This window comes from Neopsephotus bourkii, unplaced genomic scaffold (genome assembly GCF_033783945.1).
Source record: "Neopsephotus bourkii isolate Nb327-2 ecotype Australia unplaced genomic scaffold, CSIRO-AGI_Nbou_v1 NB_533, whole genome shotgun sequence".
NCBI classification, from domain to species: Eukaryota; Metazoa; Chordata; class Aves; order Psittaciformes; family Psittacidae; genus Neopsephotus; species Neopsephotus bourkii.
Genome location: NW_026901034.1, coordinates 1,777,794 through 1,801,852, shown reverse-complemented (window position 1 = coordinate 1,801,852; position 24,059 = coordinate 1,777,794). Strand labels below are relative to the sequence as shown.

The 24,059-nt window shown below is 48.0% G+C and overlaps 2 protein-coding genes across 5 annotated transcripts; one reads left to right on the top strand and one right to left on the bottom strand.

Annotated features, from left to right (window-relative positions):
- The first annotated feature begins 982 nt into the window (after positions 1-982).
- Positions 983-13,649, top strand: CCNF (cyclin F). Of its 2 annotated transcripts, none has more exons than XM_061350782.1 (17): positions 983-1,018; positions 2,726-2,880; positions 4,028-4,134; positions 5,043-5,110; positions 5,827-6,020; positions 6,358-6,411; positions 6,948-7,052; positions 7,580-7,657; positions 8,078-8,229; positions 8,866-9,030; positions 9,667-9,790; positions 10,145-10,325; positions 10,740-10,827; positions 11,387-11,486; positions 11,783-11,913; positions 12,089-12,258; positions 13,078-13,649. In XM_061350782.1, the coding sequence occupies exons 1-17, from the start codon at positions 1,006-1,008 to the stop codon at positions 13,539-13,541; spliced, it is 2,349 nt and encodes a 782-aa protein (XP_061206766.1). In that variant the 5' UTR covers positions 983-1,005; the 3' UTR covers positions 13,542-13,649. The 2 variants fall into 2 exon arrangements, with proteins under 2 accessions (XP_061206766.1, XP_061206767.1); XM_061350783.1 differs by lacking the exon at positions 983-1,018 and adding an exon at positions 1,403-1,539.
- A 1,309-nt stretch (positions 13,650-14,958) lies between these two features.
- VRK3 (VRK serine/threonine kinase 3) lies at positions 14,959-23,822 on the bottom strand. Of its 3 annotated transcripts, none has more exons than XM_061350807.1 (11): positions 23,734-23,822; positions 23,322-23,659; positions 21,949-22,001; positions 19,727-19,793; positions 18,916-19,000; positions 18,362-18,464; positions 17,910-18,002; positions 17,596-17,728; positions 16,754-16,874; positions 16,398-16,456; positions 14,959-15,261 (listed from the first exon to the last, which is right to left on the bottom strand). In XM_061350807.1, exons 1-11 carry the CDS (start codon positions 23,817-23,819, stop codon positions 15,191-15,193), a joined length of 1,209 nt encoding a protein of 402 aa, XP_061206791.1. In that variant the 5' UTR covers positions 23,820-23,822; the 3' UTR covers positions 14,959-15,190. The 3 variants fall into 3 exon arrangements, with proteins under 3 accessions (XP_061206791.1, XP_061206793.1, XP_061206794.1); XM_061350809.1 differs by lacking the exon at positions 21,949-22,001 and adding an exon at positions 15,948-16,096 and having other exon boundaries at positions 23,440-23,659; XM_061350810.1 differs by lacking the exons at positions 14,959-15,261; positions 16,398-16,456 and having other exon boundaries at positions 16,750-16,874.
- Between the last annotated feature and the right edge of the window lie 237 nt (positions 23,823-24,059).

The window sequence follows — 24,059 nt, the reverse complement described above, 5'->3', positions numbered from 1 at the left end:
CCCAGGCACAGCTACAGGCTGGGCAGAGAAGAGATTCAGAGCAGTCCTGTGGAGAAGGACTTGGGGGTGCTGGTCGATGAGAAAATGAACATGAGCCGGCTTCAGTGTGCGCTTGCGGCCCAGAAAGCCAACCGTATCCTGGGCTGCATCAAAAGGAGCGTGACCAGCAGGTCGAAGGAGGTGATCCTGCCCCTCTACTCTGCTCTCCTGAGACCTCACTTGGAGTATTGTGTGCAGTTCTGGTGTTCTCAACATAAAAAGGACATGGATCTGTTGGAACAAGTCCAGAGGAGGGCCACGAGGATGATCAGGGGACTGGAGCACCTCCCATATGAAGATCGGCTGAGAAAGTTGGGGCTCTTCAGCCTGGAGAAGAGAAGGCTGCGTGGAGACCTCATAGCAGCCTTCCAGTATCTGGAGGGGGCCTATAGGGGTGCTGGGGATGGACTCTTCATTAGGGACTGTAGTGATAGGACAAGGGGTAACGGGTTAAAACTTAAACAGGGGAAGTTTAGATTGGATATAAGGAAGAAATTCTTCCCTGTTAGGGTGGTGAGGCACTGGAATAGGTTACCCAGGGAGGTTGTGAATGCTCCATCCCTGGCAGTGTTCAAGGCAGCCCTGAGGGGAACGTCCGCGCCATCGCTGCCATGGCAAAACACTCACACGCATGATCCGGGCAGCTCGAACCGCCAACTGTCCCGATTCGAATTCGCATCCTCGCAGTCCAATCACAGCCCGTGGTGTGTTTAAAAAAAAAGTGCGCGCTGCCGGTAGGCGTCGCTCAGCAGAGCAGAGCCAATCGCGGGCGGGAGGCGGCCTCGGGGGCCGTGGCGCGCCACCAGAGCCGCCTTTGTCCCTCACTGAGAGGCAAATAGAGGGCGTGGCCGGAGGGGGGGGGGGCGTGGCCTCTCGCTGGATGCCCCGCCCCCCCCCGTCGTCCCTCAGTCGGAGCCGGTTCGGGAGCGGTGGCTGCTGGTGTCTGGTGCCTAGGGACGCACCGCGATGAAGGCTGGCGGTGAGTGCGGGCCGGTCCGCTCGTTCTGGGGTGCTGCTTCCTCCCTCTCTCCCCCTCCCTCCATCCCCCTCCCTCCTTCCCCCTCCATCCCACTCTCTCCCACTCTCTCCCCCTCCATCCCCCTCCATCCCCCTCCATCCATCCTCTGCAGCTCTGAGGAGCGCCGGCCGCTCCGCGGCTTTCTCACCCCTCTCTGGGCTCGCTCTGAACGCGGCAGGAGCAGAAGGGCTGCGCCCCGGGGGAGCGCGCATTGCGCGGGCTCCGCTGCGGCTCCTGGGCGAGCTGAGAGGCCGGCGGCGGCTGTGGCGGCTGCGCGCCGAAATTCAAACAGCGGCGGCGGGAAAGGGGGAATTGGATGGGGGGAAGTGGCCGGGGGGCTCCGGTCAGCCCGGGCCACGCTGCTCAGGGTTCTGCCGCCTCGCCGGGGTGTCGGTGAGTGAGGCCGCGCTTTTCCCTCAGCCTCGCTGGAGGAGCCGCGGCAGTACCTAGCGGGGAGCGCTTTAGTGCTTCCAGCTCCGCAAGTGGGTATTGAGGAATGTAGGTTACGTTGGAGCTGCAGGTAAGATGGATCTCGGCTGTTGGGCTCAAATGGATAGGTGGGAAGCCCATTTAAACACAGGAGAAAGCAGGTTTTAGGCTCAAGACGGTGCAAGTTGCCCAGAGCCCTTGTGGAATCTGCAGGTTTCCAAACCTGGACCCAGCTGAGTGAGCTCCGCAGGGCTCTTCCACCCCCAACCACTCCGGTTTGGGGAGGCAGCAACTTGAGAATTTTCCTGTGTGACTTCCTGGCCTTTGCAACTAAATTTTCTCATCCCTGAGTTGCCCAAGTACCCCATGCCCCCCAGTCATTTGGATGTTCATTTTGGTATAGCTGGCATACCAGTGTGGAAGTCCATTCCTTTTCCATGGCAATAGTGGTGCTGAAGTTTGCTCCAGAAAGTGGAAGTGGATGCGAAGGACAGCAGTGTTCTGCCTTGCACACATCTAAAAGTTTCTATTTTCATGGGGATAGCTTTTCAATCAAAGACAGGTAACCGGTAATGTGCTGCTTGTGAGATGCTGGGTACTATTTTGTGTCAGGCTGGTGGTTCATTTCATTAAACCTGATGTGCCAAGGACATTAATAGCATGTATGAACAGGAAAACATGTATTAGCTCAGTGGTAGACATGGCTCATGGACCCTTATGGAATCTGCAGGCTCCTGTTAAGGAACCTGCTGACAACCCAGCTGACCTCCCCTTTGCAAACTGAAATCCCAGTATTAAGTAATTGAGTCTGATGCAGCAATTCTGCTTTGAATAAATTGTCTGTGGGCTCTGCAGTTTGTGACTGCTATCAAATGAGAAAGAAAAGTTGGGCTTATGGTAGGTAAATGAAGTTGCGGTAGTGACAGGTTAACTAAACACAGTCAAACGGGCATAAAGGGCTTTTTGGTGAAGAGAACTCAAGCATGAGCCATCCCTTCTGAGCCCCTCAGCTTAATTAACTAAACTGAAGGGGGCACTTGCTGCTCTGTGGCTCAGTCTTAACAGCATTACATGACCCATGCTAAACTTCTGTGATTAGTATGTTTGAAGAAGTGTCCTGTGCTGCAGTAAATAGGTACTGAAGTAAACATGTATTTAGGTATGTGCGTGCTCTGTAGTGTATTTTCTCCTTGTACTGTTCCATCACTAACAGAGGTGTCTCCTGGTTTTATTTTCTAGTGATTCACTGTAGATGTTCCAGGTGTTTTTCTTTCCCTTCAAAGCGAAGGATAAGAAAGCGGCCTCGAGTCCTGACGTTGTTAAGCCTGCCTGAGGATGTTCTGTTCCATGTTCTGAAAGGCCTTCCTGCTGAGGACATCCTCTCAGTCAGAGCTGTGAGTCCACTACTGCTTCCCCTCTGTCCTGCACCACGGCTGGTCTCTGCCTTTAGGAGCCAGGACTGCACAGGGGAAAGGGTGGCTTCTCATGTCAGAATAAACCTGAGGAGAACCAAAGCATCATACGTGCAGTAATTAGGTTTTTGCTACCCCAGTAGCAGTTTTATTTCTCAGGACTCCGTCTGAAGAAGATTAACATTTGAGTGCTCTATGTAAATTTTTTATGGGAATTGTCCTACTAGATGACTGTGGCTGAACAAACTGTTTTGGCTTGGCCTTAATGGGGATTAGGCAGGTAACAAGTTATGATTAGGATCATGGAATCAGCTGGGTTGGGAAAGACCTTTAAGATCATCAAGTCCAACCATTCCCCAGCACTGCCAAGGCCATCACTAAATCATGTCACTAAGGGCCTCATCTATACAGTTTGTAAACGCTTCCAGGGATAGTGATTCCACCACTGCCCTGGGCAGCCTGTTCCAATGCCTGAACAGCCTTTGGGGAAGAAACTCTTCCTAATATCCAGTCCAACCCTCCCGTAATACAACATGAGGCTGTTTCCTCTTGTTCTACCCTTTGTTACTTGAGAGCAGAGACCAGCCACCTCCTGGCCCCATCCTCCTTTCAGGTAGCTGCAGAGAGCAATGAGGTCCCCCCTGAGCCTTCTCATCTCCAGACTAAACCCCCGCAGTTCCCTCAGCCGTTCCTCATCACACTTGTGCTCCAGACCCTTCACCAGCTCCATTGCCCTTCTCTGGACACGCTCCAGCACCTCAATGTCTCTCTTGTAGTGGGGGGCTCAGGACTGAACATAGGATTAGAGGTGCAGGCTCACCCAGTGCCCAGTACACGGTGACAGTCACTGCCCTGGTTCTGCTGCCACAGCTGTGCTGGTACAGGCCAGGGTGCTGTTGACTTTTTGGCTGCCTGGGAGCACAAGCTGGCTCATGTTCAGCTCCGTCAGTCAGCACCCCAGGTCCTTTTCCAAGGGCAGCTTTCCAGCCGCTCTTCCTCAAGCCTGGAGCATTGCATGGGGTTGTAACTTATAACTAATTTGATACCTGTCTGAAATCAAATTGCAAAGAACTGTTTTTCTGTTGGTCCTTTTATTTTAGTAATTCTTATGTACACTCCCCCTTTGCAGGTGCATTCACATCTTAAATACCTTGTGGATAATCATGCTAGTGTTTGGGCATGTGCAAGTTTCCAAGAAATATGGCCTTCTCCAGGCAATCTGCAAATGTTTGAAAGGTAAGCTTTAAGAATCAGATTTGTCTGACCTCATAGAAGAGGCTGTTTTTTAAAGGTAGATACACAATTCCAGTAAGTCCTCACTATCAGTGGAGGATCTGACCTTCCCTTTTTGTAGAAGTCCTTGCTCAGGGTGATAAAGGGTTGTTGATTTCATGTCAAAATTGCAGCTTATAACTGCTGCCTCTAACTGGAGCAGAGCCCATTACATATACTGAAGTTATTTCTCTTTAAGGGCACTAATATTTAAGGGAAGATAGCACATTAACTAAAACCTGCTACTGGTGTGTTCATATGAATGTGCAAGTGACATCAGAGGCTGAAGAGCACAACCATATTTCTGAGTCTAAATTGGTTTGTGCAGTTCTTGCTCACAAAAGTGTATTGAAAAGTGGGCACATTACAGTATTAAAATGAGTAAGGTTTGAAAGGACAATGAATGTGCTTAAGAAGGATTGAGAATGTCTCTATCCACTTGATTTGAAGGGCATCTCTCAGTTTAAATGTCATGATAGTTGTTATGATTCACACTATGTGTGTATTATGTTCCTTCTGGAGAAGACTGCTTATGTCACATCAGTTTGCAAGGGAGGACTTCAAGGGATTGATGCATGTCCTTGAGGGTACAGGAACCAAAAGATGTTACTGCATTCTGTTGTTTCAGGTGTTGCATGGGAATGAGAAACCATTCCTGTGAATTGTTAAATTATCCTGGATGTGGGCATACAAAAGGATTGCAGCAAGAAAAGCCTCAGAGTAACTTGAGTCTAACTTCTGTAGTAACAGTCCTTAGGGTTGCTGACCACCAGGTGACATCCTGTCCTCTACTGAAGTAACTTGTTTGAGAATGTGGGCTTGGAGGCACCTCCTGATGTCAACCTCAAGTATCTTCTTTATTCCCCATTCAGGGCTGCTGAAAGGGGTAACTTTGAAGCTGCTGTGAAGCTGGGCATAGCATACCTGTACAATGAAGGCTGTAAGTGGGGAAGCTTGTACTTGGGTTTTGGGGGAAGATGGCACAACAGAAGGAAACGTAGATGAGCTACAGACTTATTTGTAGGTACAGATGAGACTGTCTCATCATAAAGCTGGCACTTTTGCTGGCTGCTTGCAAAGCTATTTCTCCTGTATCTCAAACACTGGTGGTTTTGTAAGCAATTCTACAGCAGTGATGTGGAGGGCCAGTCTGCTGTGTTCCGTGGGTGGTTGGGTCTCATTTACTGTGACACCTCTTCAGTGCAGCTTTAGCACTGCCCACTAAACTGCTAGGTGTTAAGTGATAGTATAGTGCACAGCTCTTCTAGAGAAGTCAATGCATAGCTTGTGATTTCATGTTTAGAAGTTCTCCTTTATAAAATGATCAGACTTGGTTACTTACCTCATGTGATAAATGTAAGAGAAGGTACCTGCAAGGCAAGTGGCTTTTGTACCAGTTCGTACACTAACAGGAATTAACATCGCTTTGGCTGCTGATATTTGCAGAACCACCTCCCTCCCCAACTTAGGGTTTTATATTCCCAAAGACTGATTGCAGAGAGATTTTTCTTGCCATCTGCATGACTTTTAAGGCTCTAAAAGGAAGATGCTGATCAGTCTTTACCTAATTCTATCCTTTTGTCTGACTTGGCCTGACTAAATCCTAAGCAGGCATTGTGAATATACTGTAAATGATTTCTGGCTGGTTTTGTTCAGTGTCCATCTCTGATGAGGGCCGTGCGGAAGTGAATGGATTAAAGGCATCCCATTTCTTCAGCCTGGCAGAGCGTCTGAATGTGTCTGCAGCTCCATTTATCTGGCTTTTCATCCGTCCTCCCTGGTCCCTGAGTGGAAGCTGTTGTAAAGCTGTGGTCTATGAGAGTCTCAAAGCAGTGTGTCAGTTGGAGAAAGTAAGATTTCTTTGACTTTAACATAGGCATCTGGTTATTTCAGAAGATGTATTTTGTTTCCCCAAGTTGCTCCTATGCTCTTGTTGCTTAAATGACTGTGGATCAATCATTTTAATGAATTTATTGCCAAACCACACTTGGTGGTATATCATGAGTGCCAGAGGCCTGTACTGTGTCTCCTGAGAGAGACACTAAGGTCTCATAGGTAACAAAACATTGGGGAAAGAAAAGGGGAGGAATGATTGAAAGGCAAATAATACTGTACTCTGGAATTACTAGCAAAAATTGCCACTGTTCTTTATCTTTAACAATACTTCATCTCAATTGCTTTCTTCAGGCTGAAAAAGGATCTATTCTCCACTGCTTGGCCAAGATCTTGAGTCTCTTTGAGGTGAGCAGTGTTTCTGGTTTGATGTGTTCGGGTACATTTTTTTGGTGGTGCTAATGCTGCGTACGTTGATTTAAAAACAAATAATCAGCAAAATGCTCTTATATTCCTCAAGTAGCTTAGGAAATTCTGCTCTCATGAGTTTAAAATTTGTTGGGCTTTTTTTTTAAAGGAACATCATCAACTTAGTTTATTGGATTCTGCAAACAGTGAAATTAATTTTGGCTTGATCATGGGCTTGCAGTGTGTTCAGGTCTGAAAGGAAGTCTTCCAGTTGTAGTGCATATCCAAAAAACCCAGTTCTTCAGTGGCAAACAAGCCAAAAAGTTTTGTCTTGCTGAGGGAAACCACTGCAGGCTTCCTGAGCCTGGAACTTCCAATGGCAGCACCAAGTGGATGTGGGAGCTCATCCCTCATAGTGTGAAGGGGACTTGTAACTGGTTAGTTCTGCTCTGTAGCTTTCAGTGGGTTCTGGAGTATTGAGACCTGGCATCTGGTTGGTTGGACAGCAAAAATATCATTGTGCCTTTTGTTCTTAGGATGAAGAAAAAAGAAAAGAATCCCTCGAAATGTTTGAAGAATCTTCCAAGCAGGGTTGTTTAAACAGCTCCTACCTCCTTTGGGAAAGCAACAAAAAGGCTGCTGTAAGTAGTATGTTTTCTTCCCAAAACAGTTTCTTTGCTGTAGCTTCTAGATCTGTTATGTATGAGTGTACACAGAAGGAAATTGCTGTTCCTCAGAACTTACCTCCTTCATAAACAAAGAGAGCACCAAAAACTATCTTAAATGAGGTTTGTGTCTGCCTCAGTGTTTAAAGTGGGTCTACAAGCAGTTGTAGCCAAGATGCAAGCAGAGTTCTTTTATTACTGACTGCTGGCTAGTGATGATATGACTCACTGGGGAACAGGAGAGGGGAGGATGCTTGCATGATCAGCAGTAAATCTGCCAAAGCTCTCCTGTTGGAATCCCAAGTGATCTGTCTCATTCCTGTGAGACCTTGGACAAGAATTGCAGCCAGTCCTTAAAAAACAGCCTTGTCATAGTGTTTGGCTGTTTGTGAACTAATCCAAGAACCCACAAGAAGAGACTTTTCTCTGGATATTAGTACTACAGTCCTCTTCATTGTGTAAAGGTGATGGGGTTTAAAATCTGTTTGCATTCCTCTCTATAGATGTCAGATCCTGGCAGATACCTCCAAAGTCTCAGGAAACTAAGAGACTTTGCAGCAAAGGGCTGCTGGGAAGCACAGGTAAGACTGACTTTTCCCAGGAAAACAGACTTTATTTGGTCTTTCTATGTGGCCACTGTAGGTTTAGACTCCTCCCTTTAGAAGCAGGGTCAAAATTGCTGAGTAGTATCTCTGTGTGTATATATTTACTCTGTGGGTCCCAGTCTTTTGGAAAATACAGCTGGCCTCTGGTAAAGTTGTAACTTTTTCCCTTCCCTGGTGGTGTCTGAGTAAAGACACATCTTTTGATGCACTTAAAAGCCTGCCCCAAATAATGTGTGTTCAAGTTGAAGCCAAACTTAAGATCTACTGATCCAAGTAGTTTGTCATGTTTGCTTTCTAATTTCAGCAGGAAAATTACAGGATCCTGTCCTGCCTTACTTAGTTTGCATTTGATAAAAAACAAACAACAAACTTTCTTTTGTGTTCTCTCTCCTACAGATAGCTTTAGCCAAAGCTTGTGGTAATGGAAACCAACTAGGATTAGAAGCAAAATCTTCCAGTGAAATGGTGTCTCAAATCTTTCAAGCTTCTCGCCCTATCAACAAGCAAAGTATCTTCACTGTGCAGAAAGGAATGAATGAAACAATGAGGTAAAAACCCAGATCCAGGAGTCAAGCCACACAGCAGAATCTGTTGCCTGTTTCCCTCTATGTCTGCAGAGGGAGACAAATCTACAACAAGGTCTGTGGGAAGATAGAAGTTTTTTGCTTTGCTCTTCTGTGATGCATCCTGTACAATCAGAGAAACACATGGTATTTCACAGAGGAAGTACCAGAGCCCTTATGTCAAGCCCTGATGAAGACCTGAAATGAGGGTGTGAGAGTTTTTTCTGGACTCTTAAGTTCTTGCATTTGTCAGTACTAACCAAGAACTGGAGGCACTGTTTGGCTTGTTGGAGTTACAATTACTCTCTAGTTATCGTAAGCGGTATTTAGCCTCCCAACTGATGTGCCTTACATTTTCCTTGTGCAAGCACCTATTGTAGGACAGTTTCTAATTCCATTTCACAGACATCTTAAGCCTGTTGACCTTCAGAGTCTAACAGGCCTCTGGTTTTAAATCCTTATCTCAGTGCAGCTTGTCATTTTTCTGATAGTTCTTCTGGTGCAATTTTCTGGCTTGGAACTTTGGAGTGGAGAAGGGACTTGGTCATGAGGAATGGGGAGGTTGCTCAGCATGCTTTGAATGGCTTCTAACTATGCAGATTATGTCTCTTTCCTGTCTAGGTACATCCTGATTGACTGGCTGGTGGAAGTGGCTACCATGAAAGACTTCTCTAGCCTATGCCTTCACATGACAGTGGGATGTGTGGATCGTTACTTGAAGCTGAGACCTGTACCTCGGGCTCGACTCCAGCTTTTGGGAATAGCCTGCATGGTCATTTGCACTCGGTAGGGTTCTGACTGGTGAACAGAGGTGCTTGTTGGGATCATTCAAATTCATTTCTGCAGCTCAAACTTCCTCTCCCCTGCTGATAATAGTGCTGGAAAGACTTTCTTCTACACTGACTGCTGCTTGAGCTGTGTTCACATACAAACATAGTCACTGCAAGTGAGGCACAATGTAACTCCTTGAACATGTTTTTAAATATTAAAAAATCCATAGTGGTGGATTTTTTCATATTTAAAAATATGGTCTAAATGCATTCAGTCAGCAACTGAAGTCTTTCATGCCACATTAGCGTGAGTGGGTTACTCATAAGGAACAACTGCAGCAGCGATGTTGCGTAGTCTGCTGAGATGAACCACATGTTGTAGTGTAAAATTATTCTTCTGTGATTGTTTCCTTAATATCTTGCATCTTAACCTAGGGAATGTTTCATAAATGAGGAATTCAGAACATTGTAGTAGGTGGTTCCAGCTTAAAGGTGAAATAAATTAAGAGCTGATGTTCTTTCTTTCCTGGGAAAGTAGCTTACAAAGTTGTTTAACTCTTTGGTCATCTTGGGTGCATTTATCTGCCACAAAAAAATCAGTGTACAGGTGTACACATTCACTTTCTTCTGGGGCTGACTGTTCCTACTGCAGTTTCATCAGCAAAGAGATCCTGACAATCCGGGAAGCTGTGTGGCTCACAGACAACACTTACAAATATGAAGACTTGGTCCGAATGATGGGCGAGATCATCTCTGCCCTAGAAGGAAAGATAAGGGTGAGTTTGGAAAGTGGACGGAGTATTTCACCCCTTGGGCTGCTGGTGAAGTCAGGCTATTGCAATTAGCCATTCTCCTTATCTAAGAGGTTGGTTTTATGTGAGTGTTCTCTATCAACTGTGGGGACCATCTGTATTTCAGAGCATGCAGATACAAAACCCTCTGCCTTTCTGTAGAGGTTAAAACTTAAGCTGTTTATTCTTTTGCTGAAGAATGTTTCAATGTCAGTGTAGTAGTTAGAAAAACAAACAAAAAGTCATGATGTAATGAGAACAGCATCTCCTATAAACAACTGTTCTAAATACTCAGTGCTTGTCTCATATTCCCAACCTCTGTTCTCCTCTCTGCACTAGATACCTACCATTGTGGACTACAAAGAAGTATTGTCAAACATTGGCTCACTGGAGAGAAGAACTCTTCACCTTTACAGCTTCATTTGCGAACTGTCACTCTTAAACACCAGCCTTTGTGTGTATTCTCCAGCTCGGGTGGCAGCTGCAGCGCTGCTGCTGGCTAAAGTACTACACAGGCAAGGTAACAAACCTAGCCTTAAGTGGAGCTCAGCATGGGATGTCAGCCTGCTTTGACTCTTTAGAAAGCCTTTAGGGTTTTGGGGTTTGCTTAGTCTTTAGACAATAAGTCCCAATCACTTGGCTGGGGGAGGACACCAGGTATAAGATTTCAGAATGAAGAGCTGAGTTTAGTCTGGTTTACCTCTTAATAGCTGTAATGAGTGTCAGACTATGCAAGCTTTGTGTTTAAACGAGGCTTAAGATTTCTATACTTAGGTATAACTTCAGTTTGGCAGATAAACCTACCCTTGAAGCTAATTATGAACTATGTACAGGGATAAGCTTGTAAAGATCATGATCTTTATCCCTTAAAAACATGTCTCTGATTACAGAACTGCTAAGCTCTGTGCAATTGTAATGTGTGTTCTCTTCCCAGCACACCCCTGGACCAGCCAGCTGTCTGAGTGCACTGGTTTCTCCCTTGAAGACCTGCTGCCCTGTGTCCTAAGCCTCTACCAAAAGTGGTAATAATTTTGGAACTCTTTTGGGAGGGCACATTTGTACTTGGATTCCAGCTCTTGCAGACATGCTGCACCAATAGGGTCAGCCCTCCCAGTGGCAGAGGTGGCTTTGGCAAACTGCCTTGTTTCCCCTGACACAAGGCACAAGGGGGAATTGGGACAGCTCAGGGACAGCTCTTCTATTTCTACCATCTGGTAGTGGCTCTGGGTTTTATACTCCTCAAGGCTTCACAGTTTTCAGCTTGCCAAACAGCTCATTTTCAGAAGACTGAAACTGGCTTATTGGGGAGCTTCAGGAGTTCCAGGAGCAAAAGTAGCTCGTTTTACAAGAGTACAAGGCAAATATTTTGATTATTCTCAGGAACAGAAAATGAATTAGATTCTCATATGCTTAGAAACCAAGTGTCCTAGCTAGCTGCTTAGTAGCTCTGCTGAAACACCAACTAACTTAGCACAGAGTTGAGATGGACAGAGGGAGCTGGGAGCACTTGAATTGGCAGGGTTTGTTAACGTTGTTTCATATAATCCATTCTAAGATTGGGGCTTTAATATTTCTTTCCAGCTTCCATGATGATGTCCCAAAGGATTATAGGCAGGTGTCCTTAACTGCAGTGAAACAACGATTTGAGGATGAGCGTTATGAAGAGATAGGCAAGGAGAAGGTGAGTGAGCTCTTGGTCTGTCTTTGCTGATGTCTGATACCTAGAGCAAAGCTACCATACAGCAGGATGTGATAAGATGTAAATAATGGGAAGTGGGTTCTAACTTCAGACATTTAAAGATATCTAAAGTGGTAGCTTTAACCTTGATCTGTGGGACATTAACTGCTCTGTTTGAGTACATGTGGCAAGAACTCACTGGGATAGATTTCTCTTGGAAAATAAATAGCCTCCTCCTGGCTATTTATTCTTCATGGGAATCTCATGGTCTAATTCTTACTGGCTCTTCGATTTTTCAGATGATGAGTTACAGCCAGCTCTGTTCAGTGCTGGGTGTGAAACAGGAGGACCCAGAGCCCAATCCCTTGCATACAAATGTGGTGGAAATTCAGACTTTCCTAAGCTCTCCCTCTGGCAAGAGAACTAAAAGGCCAGTATAACTCCTCACTGTAAATGTTGCTGAAGATCATCATGAGCTTTTCCTCCTCTGGTATCCTGAGGTTTCATTCTTAAATATGATAAATCTTACCTTGTCATACCTGTGAAAAGAGACAGAAGAGAGGACTTGGCTTTTAATGTGTGACTTGTGGATTTCCTTGCTACAGGAGGAGGGAAGACAGCATTCAGGATGACAGAGGCAGCTTTGTGACTACACCCACAGCAGAGCTATCCACCCAGGAGGAAAGTCTTCTAGATAACTTCCTAGACTGGAGTTTAGATTCCTGCTCTGGTTATGAAGGTGATCAGGAAAGCGAAGGCGAGAGAGATGGAGATGGTGAGGGGTTTGTTCTCCTTTATAAAAGCAGATGAGAATTAAAACTTTATCAGGCAACAGAAGCCTGAACTTTCAGCTGAAGACCAGTTGGAAAAAACATTCCCCCTGCACCCGTGGTTGTAACTGTTGAACTGTTTTAGAGGTATATAGCTGTTCTCTTCAGAGTGTGATAAAGCGTCTGTAGCTGCTCAGCATTTCAAAGGGAGCCTGTTTGCAGGTCCTGCTGATAGTGGACAATATGTGATGTCCCACTGAGTTAGACATGCTGTATTACAAATCTTGCTGACTTTAGGACTGGCTGTTATTTTCTAAACAGCTCTTGGTCTTATCACTACCTGCCCTTGTGAAAAGTCCCTTTCCAGTTAAAACAGTATCTTTTCTCCCACTCAGATTGGGACTTTTCACAAGGGCAGGTAGTGATAAGACAAGGGGAAATGGCTTTAACCTGACAGAGGGGAGACTGAGATGAGCTCTTATGCAGAAGCTCTTCCCTGTGAGGGTGCTGAGGCGCTGGCACAGGGTGCCCAGAGAAGCTGTGGCTGCCCCATCCCTGGCAGTGTTCAAGGCCAGGTTGGATGGGGCTTGGAGCAACCTGGTCTATCGGAAGGTGTCCCTGCCCATGGCAGGGCATTGTCACTGGATGAGCTTTAAGGTCTCTTCCAACCAAAACCATTCCATGAAATGAGGATGAATTTAGTGCTCTACCCTCCCATGTGTAGGTAGACATTAAATTTCCACTCTTGGTTGATTTTTTTCTGCTTGAATGTCTGCCTGGTGTTGCCCAAATCAAAACTAATTATTTTTTTCACCATCCCACAGTGACAAGTCCTAGTGGGATCCTGGACATGACAGTGGTTTACATGGATCCTGCAGAGCACTGCTGTCAGGACTCCAGCGATGAGGACAACTTAACTGTGGAGTGGGGTGGGCACAGAGTGCCCCTGTGGGAGGCAAAGCTGCTGGATGACACTCACAGCCTTTCAGCATATCTCACCCCAAGAAATTCTAACCTGGAAGGGAGCTCAGGCTACTCTTCTGTCAACAGTGCCAGTCCTATGTCTTCTTTAGAAGGCAGCCTTGGAGTACCTCTGAAACCTACCTCAGCACTGTCTGTTGGCAGCGCCAGGAGCAAGGAGCCATACCTGCCTCACTACCTGGAACCATGTTTACAGTCAGCCTGTGCGAGGCCTGGCGCAGGCAAGTGTGACAGAAGGCAAGTAAAGAGGAAAAACGTGGCGGAACACAGTGAAGAAAGGGTCAACTTGGGCTTCTTCAGCCTCTGATTTCCTCATGCTCTTTTCTGAGATTTCTGGAATCAGTGTTTCTGTTGTAGCCATACAGGGATGATAGTGAGTAATTGTCAGTACCTCCAAAAAGAGCCCTTCCCCTCAGCTTTGCTTATGTCTCTTTTGTAACCTGTAGCTGAACTTCTGGGTCACTTCCTTCCTTGCCTTTTAAAAGTATTCCCTATTGTCTGATCCTCTGCAAACTAAGATCCTTCTCCACATAGGAAATGTTATAACTCAATTCTGTCATACCTCACCAGTTATTCCTTGGTGACAGGAATGAACGTGTTATGTCCCTTGCTTCACTGTGAGGCCTGGTACCCTAAATGAAAGGAATTAACTTTGGTTCTCAAGTTACTTGCTGGAACACTATGTTTGGATTCTTCCACTTGAAAGACCTTTTTGAGGATGTGCTGCCTTTTCCTTTTGGCCAGGTACTGTCTCACTTAGCTGGTGCTTCCCTTCTCTTTGTATATACCATTTGCTGCACTGATACAAGATTTTTATGGATACAGTCGAGGTAAATGAAGGCTCACTGTAGGTCTGACCTTCTGTTTTACCTACCTCTCAGATGATTTTTAACTCCATTGCCTTTGGCTCTAGCTGCCATGTTTTCCTCCCCTAAAAAATCCTCCTTTTGTGCCTTAACGCTTCACTGCCAAGTGCTCCAGTAACGTGATCTCTGTGAACTGTTAGTCTCTGCTGGAACTGTGGTTGAACTGCTTCCTCCAGCTGCTGCCTCCACTTCACTTTGTGTCTCTCAGAGTCTTCCTTGCTGTTTCCATTAACATGTCCTCAAGGAAAGCACAACTCACTTGAACACTAGATCCAGGCAGCAACACAAGGAAGGGCAGTCAGTCTCTCATTGCAAGCCCTAATTTAGGCCTTCCTATTGGCACCTAAGCTGCAAGAGCAGCATCTGCTTCTCTTGCCAATGATAAAATCTGTGCTGGCCACCTCCACTGACTTCAGCCCATCACGCCTGGGCTACATCTTCAGCCTGTGAACATGAGAACATCTTCTCTTGACAAACACCGTTGAATACCAAGGTACAAGATGTGCAGGAGACGTCACTGAATTGAACACTGGAACTGGACTCTGCCTTTTCCTCTGGTTAGAAGTTACTGTGGCAGTTGGCAGCAGTTCAGATACACACAGTGTAGTGACTTTTTATTTTTTTTATATATATAAAAAACTTTTTTAATACAGGTGGCTCCATGTCTTACTTCAGTGAGTTGTTACACTGCTCTGGGGCTGTGAGAACATGGGATAAGGGGGAGTTGAGGTCAGAGTCTAGTTCTTGGAATTAATATCTTGCATTAAATATGAGCAGCTGCTGAAACCACCCTCACAGCTCCACAGCAGCCCCAGAAAGGCCTTGACTATGCCACGTAACCAACACAGAGCAGCTCTGGGTACTTGGCCACAAAGTTTATTACAAAACTATGTACTGTCACTCTAGTTAAAATTAAAAAAAAAGTCCCTGATTTAGTTTTCTGTGCCAGGCTTTGCCCTTCTCGTGGCTACATCACAGTTCTTCCAACAACCTCCCACACAGGGGCATCTTCACATTAACTTCTTACAACAGCAGCTCAAAATTTAGCATTGGCTCACATTAAAACTGTTCTAAAATAGCTGGGTAAAAGTTAAATAGCTGTGAGAAAGGCCTCACGCTGCAGAAAGCTTTCAACACTTTTCCTGTGCAATTTCTCTTGATCTGAAAGAAAAGGAACAAAACATGAACATTCAACAGTTCAGTTCCTTCCCAGGAGAGTAACTGAGGTGATGAGGAACTAGCTCTGTGTGTTGGGGCTTGGTGCTTAACCTAGTGGCCTTGCTGAGGCTAAAACAAGGCCCATCTCTGTCAAAGCCTCAGTCTTGGAAGTGCCTCCTGGACAGAACAGAGCACCTGTGTCTAGAGCCACCACTTAGTGCCACAGGCCCAAGGCAGTAAAACCAGAGCTAAAGGTGCTTTCTGAAAAGGAAAAGCAAAAGCTACAGCTCAGAGCCTTCTTTAAAGACAGAAATTTTAAATGGACCAGAGTGCATCAATCTGCATTTTGTTACCACCTCCACAGCTCTGCAGATTATTTAACCTGCTTTGTTAATCCTGGCTGGATTCCTCCAAGGACAAGTATTTCCAGAAAGAAACGGAGGAAACATGCTGTGACACAGGCTAAGCCTGACTTTTAGCACTGGGCTGGGCTCTTTACTGGGAATGGTGAAGGGGCAGCACTCCCTCCACACGTTAGGAAAGAGATCTTACAGCCTGCTCCATGCTCACCTCCCCAGGCACCCCAGGGCACATGGAGCAGGGCAGTAGCACCAAGCTGCTGCTGTGCTCACAGCAGTGCAGAGGGACAAAGTGCTCCATGCTGCTGCCATCCAAACCATGGCACTTACTCAGGGCACCATTTTGATATCCACTGAGTCATAAGCTGAAGCTTTCATCTTTTCCAGTGGCTTCTTAAAGAGCTGCCGCAGGGCCTCATAGTCAGGCTTTGCCTCATACTCCAGCGCCGTTACTTGCTGCACGTAGCTCTGTAGGGCATCTGCAAGGCCAACAGCATCACTGTATGGAGCAGCACAGTAGCCCCAGCTGTCTCTACAGAGCTGCCCATATGTGCCTCTCCAGCACAGCTCACGGATACAGACAGTAGGTAGCAGTCCTCTTTGTTTTGCTGTAAAAACAAGGGATTTGTCCACAGGAGCTTGTCAGTCCATGCAGTGATTGGTCACCATTGCCAGTGGCAGCCACTCTGGACAAGCACCCCAGCACAGAGAAGGCTCTAACTTCAGGTACCCTCAATCCTTCTTCCCCAAGTCCCACTGCCACAGAGAACAAACCTGTACCTGGAATGGATCTCTGCCTGAAGCACAGCCGGAGAAGGCATTTCACATCCCCTCTGTACCTGGAATGATCAGTGCAGAGAGCTGTCAGATTACAAGCAATGGAGCAGGCACCTAAGCAGCCTGTCCTGGGCAACAGGGACAGAAAAGAAACAAAGCTGAATTTAGATGGCCATATTCTGAATGGAGCAGAAAACAGGATTCATCAAACACCCTCTGGCCAGGCTCAGCTTTTACAGTGGGAGTCACCCATGGCCCTATAAGTGTCCTGTGCCCAAGTGATTTCAAACACAGAACTTCCCTCCCTGCTTTCTGCTGAGCAAGAAAGTAGCAAGGGTAGATGAGATGATTTCTCCTACTTTTCCTTCTTCTCCATCACAGTTTCTACTTTGTCCAGCTCATCAGACCAAGGCAAGAAGCCACAGAGCCACTTCAGAAGACAGTAGCCCAGAGATTCCAAGTCACTTCGGCGAGATGGTCCTGATGGGAAGAAAGAAAGATTCACAACAGAGTTTGGGAGACCCAGGCTAGTGCCTCTCCTCCAAAGGACACCAGCGCTTTCCGCACAACCCTGGAAGTCCATATTTGACATGCCCCCTCTGTACAACAGACAGCCTTCTGAAGCGGCACAAGACTAAAGAGCAGAAGAAATGCAAGAGCTTTGTTAAGATGTGCTCTGGGCTATCAATACTTCTGGAATGCTGCTAACTCACAGTCACCTCTCAGCCTCTGGAGGAAGATTTTCCCAGTCTGGACACTGGGAGAGAACAGTCACATCCCAGCCAGGAGAAGAACTGGCTAATTTAAATGCCTTCCCAGCTCTCACTGCTTCAAGGTCAGAGCAGAGCCTGCTGCAAATCTGTTTTGGGCAGGGATCCAACCTGGATTGACTCAGATCCCTGCTAAGCCAGCACAAAGCTGCCCTGTTTTCTATTCCTTGCACGCCTGCAGTAGCCAAGGCTCCAGATGGAGCAGGTACATCCCTGCACCTCTTGCTGCAGTCATTGAGTGACCTGCCAAGTCCCAGTGCAGCAGCCCAGAGAGAGGCAAGAGTAAACAGCCCAAACAGGAGCTTTGTTCCAGGTGCATGTGAATGCCTGGAAAGCAGGAGTAACAGAAATGCCAGCAGGGAGCCCCAGCTACAGCCATCACTGCCACAGCAACAGCTCTAGAGCTGAGCTCAGGAAAGAAACCAACTCACCTGCACCCTTGTGGCTGTCCACACTGATGAACTCTATCGTGCCCTCGTGAGGGGTCCTGCTGCCCTCGCGCCAAGCCACATGCTTCCCTCCTGGGCAATAACGGAAGGCAAAGCAATAGCCTGCGAGGGTCACCTAGAAGACATCAAGAAGTACAAGTCTGAGTGTGTGCATGGTGTGAATTCTGCTCACAGTCCCACAGTCGTGCACCACAGCACCTGCCTGAGCACTGCACAGGCTGCACTGCCTAGCCCCAGGAACCTGGGTGTTGCTCTATCCTGTTTCTGAAGCCCACCTGCACAGCATCGCTCCCTACCTGCATGTGGTCTGCTGGGTTCAAATAGATGTTCTCAGCTGTGATGTCCCCATGCACATACTCATTCTCATGGATGTACTCCAGGCAGTCCAGCTAGGAGTAAACAGAAGAGACGAGCATATCAGAGCTAGACAGATTCCCTCAGCACCTTGCCTGTCCCTGAGCTGGAGCCTCCCCAGCTTCCTTCAACTGTGTAGAGAAGCAAACAAAGGTCCATGTCTCTCAGCCTCTAATGTTCAACTGTCAGGTTTCTCTCATTCTTATCCCAAATTCTTTCAAGGTGACATATTGTCCAAAAGATGCTACTCAAGCTTACTACAAGCTCAAGAGATGCTACTGAGAGACCTCAACCAACCCCCCAGGTCAGCTTTACACCCCCTTTGAGAGATCCAGAAGAAAGTTATAGGTACTTTCTGGAAAAGTTTCTTAGGAAGCAGTGGTTCTCTACGTACCAGCCGGACTACAATCTGAAAAGCTGCCTTCTCCCTCAGTAGGTGCAAGCCATCATTCAGGACAGACTGAAGAGTTCGCCCTAAGTCAGAGAACACCAAAAACCTACAAAAGGCAAGGGTTTAACACACAGCACCCCATCTGGAAACTCTGCCATAGCCACTTGCCAAGCCATCCCCCTGATTAGAGCCCCCTTCAGCTCCAATGGGTCTGGCCAAGCATTTCCAAAACTTTTGATGACAGAAGACTTGAAAAGGGGAGAGATACTGATCAAGTGTTGCAGATATAAAGCCCAAGTCTCCCCTTCAGGTTAAACTTAAAAGGCAGGAATAAGGGGAAAGAAGCAGGAAGCAGCAAAAGCAATGACTTCACCAGCAACACAAGGACTGAAGGGAATGGGATAATGGGGCAAACCTTTGTTAATCAATGAAATAGGAGCAGTGCATAGGGTTGGGAGTCCAGGAGACAATGAGAAGAGGAATAGCAGACAGCAAGAAGAAAAGTGCAAGGTGGTGGCAGCTGTGGATCAGCTGTGCCCTTCACAGAGTCAACTCACCTGTAGGTATCTGCATGCAGTCCAAAGCCAACACAATTGGGGATTCCCAGCAACGGCACAGAGTGCCCCTTCCTCCACTTCTCCACTAGAATGGGAGAGAAGAGGATAGAGTGCAGCAGATGCTGCCCAGCAGATCCAGCAGGAAGGAGCTCAGTCAGGGATGCCGTTTCTCCAACGGGTGCTCTGCCCTGGGCAGCTACAGCTGGATCCAATCTCATAGTGATTCTGTTCCAGAAATGCCAGCCTTATGTGTTGGGGTATCTGTGTGTCAATGCACAGTGCTGCAGAGCAAGAGTGGGACAGACAGGATGCAGGAATACCAGAGCAGGCTAAGGTGTGTGGGTGCTATAGGACAAGGAAAAATGAGAAAGATGGGAGAGGGCCGAAGAATTTTATAGTCCTCCCAAAAGTGTGGGTTTGATGTGAACTCCTCCATCACCCCAGCCCATGTTTTGTGGCTCAGGTTTCTGGGTCAATGCAGTAAATACCAGACAGGAGAAAACAGAAATGCCCATGGAAGAGGCACAGAAGAAAGAAGAAACCAAGCAGGACAGGCTGCAGGGCTGAACAGCTACAGTGCGATCAAGACAGGGCAAGAGAGCTTCAAAATGCGAATACTGCAGTATCCAGGTACATAGGGGCTCCTGGGAGAGCAGGGTCCCAGGACTCAACTTCTCAGCTCTCTGGCACTACCCAAACAGTGAATTAGTTCATTCCAGCCTGGCCACTGGAGAGACCTGCACGACTGATGAGAAAGGGGTGGCAGTTTCCTACAAGCAGCCTCCTCCCCGCCCCTCTAAGAAGCACCAACCTGTGGCCGCCTTCGCAGCTCGCTGGAAGAAATTCTGTTCATTGTAGATCCTTCCACCTTTTACATCCTACAGGGAAGAGGAAGGAGCATTACTACAGCCACACCCCCCTGCTATATGAGGGGGCAAGATTGATACAGATCACAAGATCTTGGGCAAGATCACTACAGGACCTTCACTACTCATTTTAAAGAGAGCAACAAACCCCCACAAAGAAATAAATACCAGAGCAACAACAAAGCTCAGGTCTTTTGTGTCACTAATGCTGCACCCAACCATCACAAACGCTCTGAGATCAGCACAGAACAAGGGAGCAGCCTTCTGACATTGGACATTTCAGGCATTACCATTTACAACTGCCTGTGGGTTAGAACCATGTCAACACCACAAAATGAGCTCCAGCCCCAAAGCTCAAAAAAGTATTAAAAGGAGCAGAGGTGACCCAGTTACCCACAGCACACATGAGGTTATTCTGTAAACAAGCAAGTCTCAAAGAGCTGTAACATTTTATTCTAGCTGCCAGAAAGGGAGAAAGTCTGTACCTCTAAAGCTAGGCTGCGTGCTGACATCTTACATCCAGCTTTTTAAATCAGCAAGTACTGCACTTTCACTACTGCTGTTAGTGAACTGAAATGCATATAGTTTACAGTCAGTATGACAGAATCCCAGACTGGTTTGGGTTGGACGAAACCTTAAAGCTCATCCAGTTCCAAGCCCCTGCCACAGGCAGGGACACCTTCCACTAGACCAGGTTGCTCCAAGCCCCATCCAACCTGGCCTTGAACACTGCCAGGGATGGGGCAGCCACAGCTTCTCTGGGCACCCTCTGCCAGCACCTCAACACCCTCACAGGGAAGAGCTTCTGCCTAAGAGCTCATCTCAGTCTCCCCTCTGTCAGGTTTCTTGTAGCCCCTTGTCCTGTCCCTACAGGCCCTTGTCCAAAGCCCCTCTCCAGCTTTCTTGTAGCCCCTTTAGGCCCTGGAAGTATGTGTTGTGTGTTTGCCTATGCACACATATATGTATATTCAGCACACTGCAAACTAACTAAGGACAGATGCCATCACACAGGGGAGGTAGCAGCAGTTTCATGTTCTAGCTGGTTTGATCCCAAAGGCCCTACCCACAACTGGCTGAGCTAGCTGGAGGATCAGCAGGGCCCAAACAACACTAACACCCATGTTCCAGAGGGTATTTTATTCAGCACCTTGCCTGGTGAGCAGATCTGAGCCGCCAAAGCCAGGAGCCTAACTGCTCTTGTGTGCATTATCAGACTGTACACTCCTCACCAGGCAAGGGATGGGCTGGGCCAGCAGGCGGCTACCAAGCAAAACACTGGAAGATGCCAAAGGTGCAAAACAGGGTGGTTGGCAGTGTTGTGTACACAAGTTTCCTTCTGTAAAGCTTCACACCCACTGTTTCTTGTTTTGTGGCACTTGGCTGTCTTTTGTCATTAGCACTATTCTTTCTTCAGCCGCTAAATGCATCGAAAGGGACGGTGACTTTTCACCAGGTCCCCCCAGAGCTGTCTGCACTGGTCCTCCCACAGACAAGCAACCCCAAGTGCCACGGAAGACAAGAAAATAGCCTCTCTGCTCTGGTTTGTGAGTTACTGAATATCAATCAATTAGATTCCACTGCAGAGCAGCCATTACTGGAAACAGCACATTTCTGGAGAGCCCAGATTATTGGCAAGTGCCTGGAAAGCTGGCTCAGAACTCCAAGAGGCTGTTTGATTTGAAAATATGCTCTGGCCTTACAGAGCCTCTCAGTGCTGGTGCATCACACTACTTCAGCACAGCCAACCAATTCTAACTTCCCCATTTCCCCAGACTTCAGCAAGGTACATACATACTTGCCACACACGAAAAAAAGTAGGTCTGACATTAGTGAATTGAGAACTCCACCTTACACCACCAGATCGTTTTGGAGGTTACTGAGCCTGGCAGACCAAAGAGGCAAACCTTCTGTAATTAGGGCTTGTGGGGGGTTTAATCCTCGTATCTATTTTCTTCACACCTTTAGTGGAAGAGCCAAATTCTACTGAAATCCAAGCATGACACCCTCAGAAAGTTACATCCATCCTCTAAGCGAGGTGGGGCCTCTGTGTTCACCTTCTCCGAGTTCCTGGGACATTCCTCTCAGCCCTGCAGCGCAGATAAGCCAGGCCCTGGACACAACACACTACACACTTCACTATTCCTTACCCAGATGGATCAAAACTCACAAGTTTGAGGGAGTATCTTTGCTTTTGAGGACAGGCTCCAGATGCTGACTGCGCTGTGGAAGGACGGAACAGATGTGGTTACAAGAGCACAGGAAAGAGGCAGTGCAGCATCAGCTGCACCATTAAACACAGCCTGTGCAGCTGCTTCTACTTGTCCTCTGCTTCTTTCACTTGGTCTTTCCAGGAGCATCCTTTGTGAGGTGGTCTTTCCAGATCCCTACAAGATAATCCTTACCTTGCTTCAGAAGCACAGCACCCTGACATGCTGCAAGTGCAGTTCTGCTTAAGCCACAGAAGCATCTCACCATGGCTACAGTAGAGGGGTGCTTTGAAGATGGCATGTAAAGAATAAATCATTAGTAGAACCTCAAAGGCAACCCCAGATTCATTTGTTGAGCATTCCCTCCAGCTCAGTTCACAGTTTGTCAAAGATCTGTAAGAGATGCCAAATTCCCTTCTGCTCTGCACGGATGTTAAGACTAATATGTGGCCTTCCTCCACCAAAAGGACTTGAACCCACTACTTGCCCCTGGGGTACCTCCTCTACTCCTACTCTTAGACCAAGTGCTATACACAGGTTAGCTGCTGTTCATCACCTAAAAGCTGTTTCTGTAAAACCACTGTAATAGCAACAATATTTCCTCTTTTTCCAGCCTCACATCTTTACAAAGACATAAGTGGATGGCCAGACTTTGTTACGCAACAAGCATAAGTAATTAAAAAAAAACTAAAGCTAAGTGTCAGGCAAAACTTACTAATGGAGAAAATCCCTCCAGAGCAGTTCCCAAGTTAACAGAGAATAAAGATCGAAACCTTTCCTTTAGAAGTTTACAAGCAGACTGGAAAAAAAAAAAAAAGATCAGCAGTCACTAAGCAGCTGAGAAGCAGTCTAGATGACTTAGCTGGCTTTTGGTAGCCAAAACAGGCCGAGAATCCAGAATTGGCATTTGGCCGATATTCATAGAGTCCCAGACAGGTTTGGGTTGGAAGGGACCTTAAAGCTCATCCAATTCCAACCCCCTGCCATGGGCAGGGACACCTTCCACCAGACCAGGTTGCTCCAAGCCCCGTCCAACCTGGCCTTGAACACTGCCAGGGATGGGGCAGCCACAGCTTCTCTGGGCACCCTGTGCCAGCGCCTCAGCACCCTCACAGGGAAGAACTTCTGCCTAAGAGCTCATCTCAGTCTCTCCTCTGGCAGGTTAAAGTCACCCCCCCCACACCCCCCCTTGGCCTGTGCCTACATGATACACTAATGCTGGCAGCAGTTCAGGTTTGAGCCTATAAAACAGAAAGGTGAAGCAAGGCAGCAGCCGCGAGTCCCTGCGGACAACCAGGGACCAGCCCCCCCTCCCGCCCCGGCTCCACAGCACCTTCGTACACCAGCCCGCAGCCGCTCTGCTCCAGGAGCCGGACCAGCTTCCATCGCTGGCCGCCCTGGTCCGTCAGGACTACATCCACCGGCAGGGGCTCCGCCGGGCCGGGCCGCACCTTGCGGGGCGAGCGGGAGCCGGGCCGAGCCGGGGGCCGTGCTGGGGCAGTCTCCGGGGAGCCTGCGGGACTCGTGGACGGCTGCGGCGGCGGCGGGGGCAATGTCGGCTCTTTCTCCTGCTGCTGCTGCAGCGGCGCATGCAGCCTCTCGCCACAGGCCGGGCAGAAGCGGAACGTGGGCTCCACGCCGACCCCGCACTGCGGGCAGAACCGGCTCACCCTGCGGGACACGGGAGACAGCCGTCAGCGCCCGCCCCACAGGACCACCCTGTCCCCGACTCCCACCGCCACCACCTCAGAGAGCCGCCAGCCGCCTCGCACCGCGGCTGCTCCGGCGGCGGCCTCGGCCGACCACGGCCCCGACGACCACGGCCCGACATAACCCAGCCAACTGCTGTTCAACCCGCGCCCCCGCGCATGCGCCGGTACCGAGCAGCGGCCGCGCCTGCGCCCGAGCCCGCGCCCGAGCCCGCGCCCGAGCCCGAGCCCGCCCAAGAGCCGGGAGCCGGGGGCGGATGCTGTGCCAGTGGAAGTTGGCAGTGGGGCTCTTCAGGCAGGTGCTTCCACCTGGGGTCTGACAGCTTGCTCGTTACTTTAGCAGCGCCCTGAATAACAACCTT

What these genes read in the sequence shown, in the direction of transcription:
- CCNF (XM_061350782.1), top strand. An exon ending in AAAGCAACAAAAAGGCTGCT is followed by an intron (nt 7,053 to 7,579) that starts GTAAGTAGTATG and finishes TCCTCTCTATAG; the next exon opens with ATGTCAGATCCTGGCAGATA. An exon ending in AGGGCTGCTGGGAAGCACAG is followed by an intron (nt 7,658 to 8,077) that starts GTAAGACTGACT and finishes TCTCTCCTACAG; the next exon opens with ATAGCTTTAGCCAAAGCTTG.
- VRK3 (XM_061350807.1), bottom strand. Translation starts at nt 23,819, where the DNA reads ATGTCGGGCCGTGGTCGTCGGGGCCGTGGTCGGCCGAGGCCGCCGCCG. An exon ending in CTGCGGGCTGGTGTACGAAG is followed by an intron (nt 22,002 to 23,321) that starts GTGCTGTGGAGC and finishes GTCCTTCCACAG; the next exon opens with CGCAGTCAGCATCTGGAGCC. An exon ending in GGACAGCCACAAGGGTGCAG is followed by an intron (nt 16,875 to 17,595) that starts GTGAGTTGGTTT and finishes TCTTCCCATCAG; the next exon opens with GACCATCTCGCCGAAGTGAC.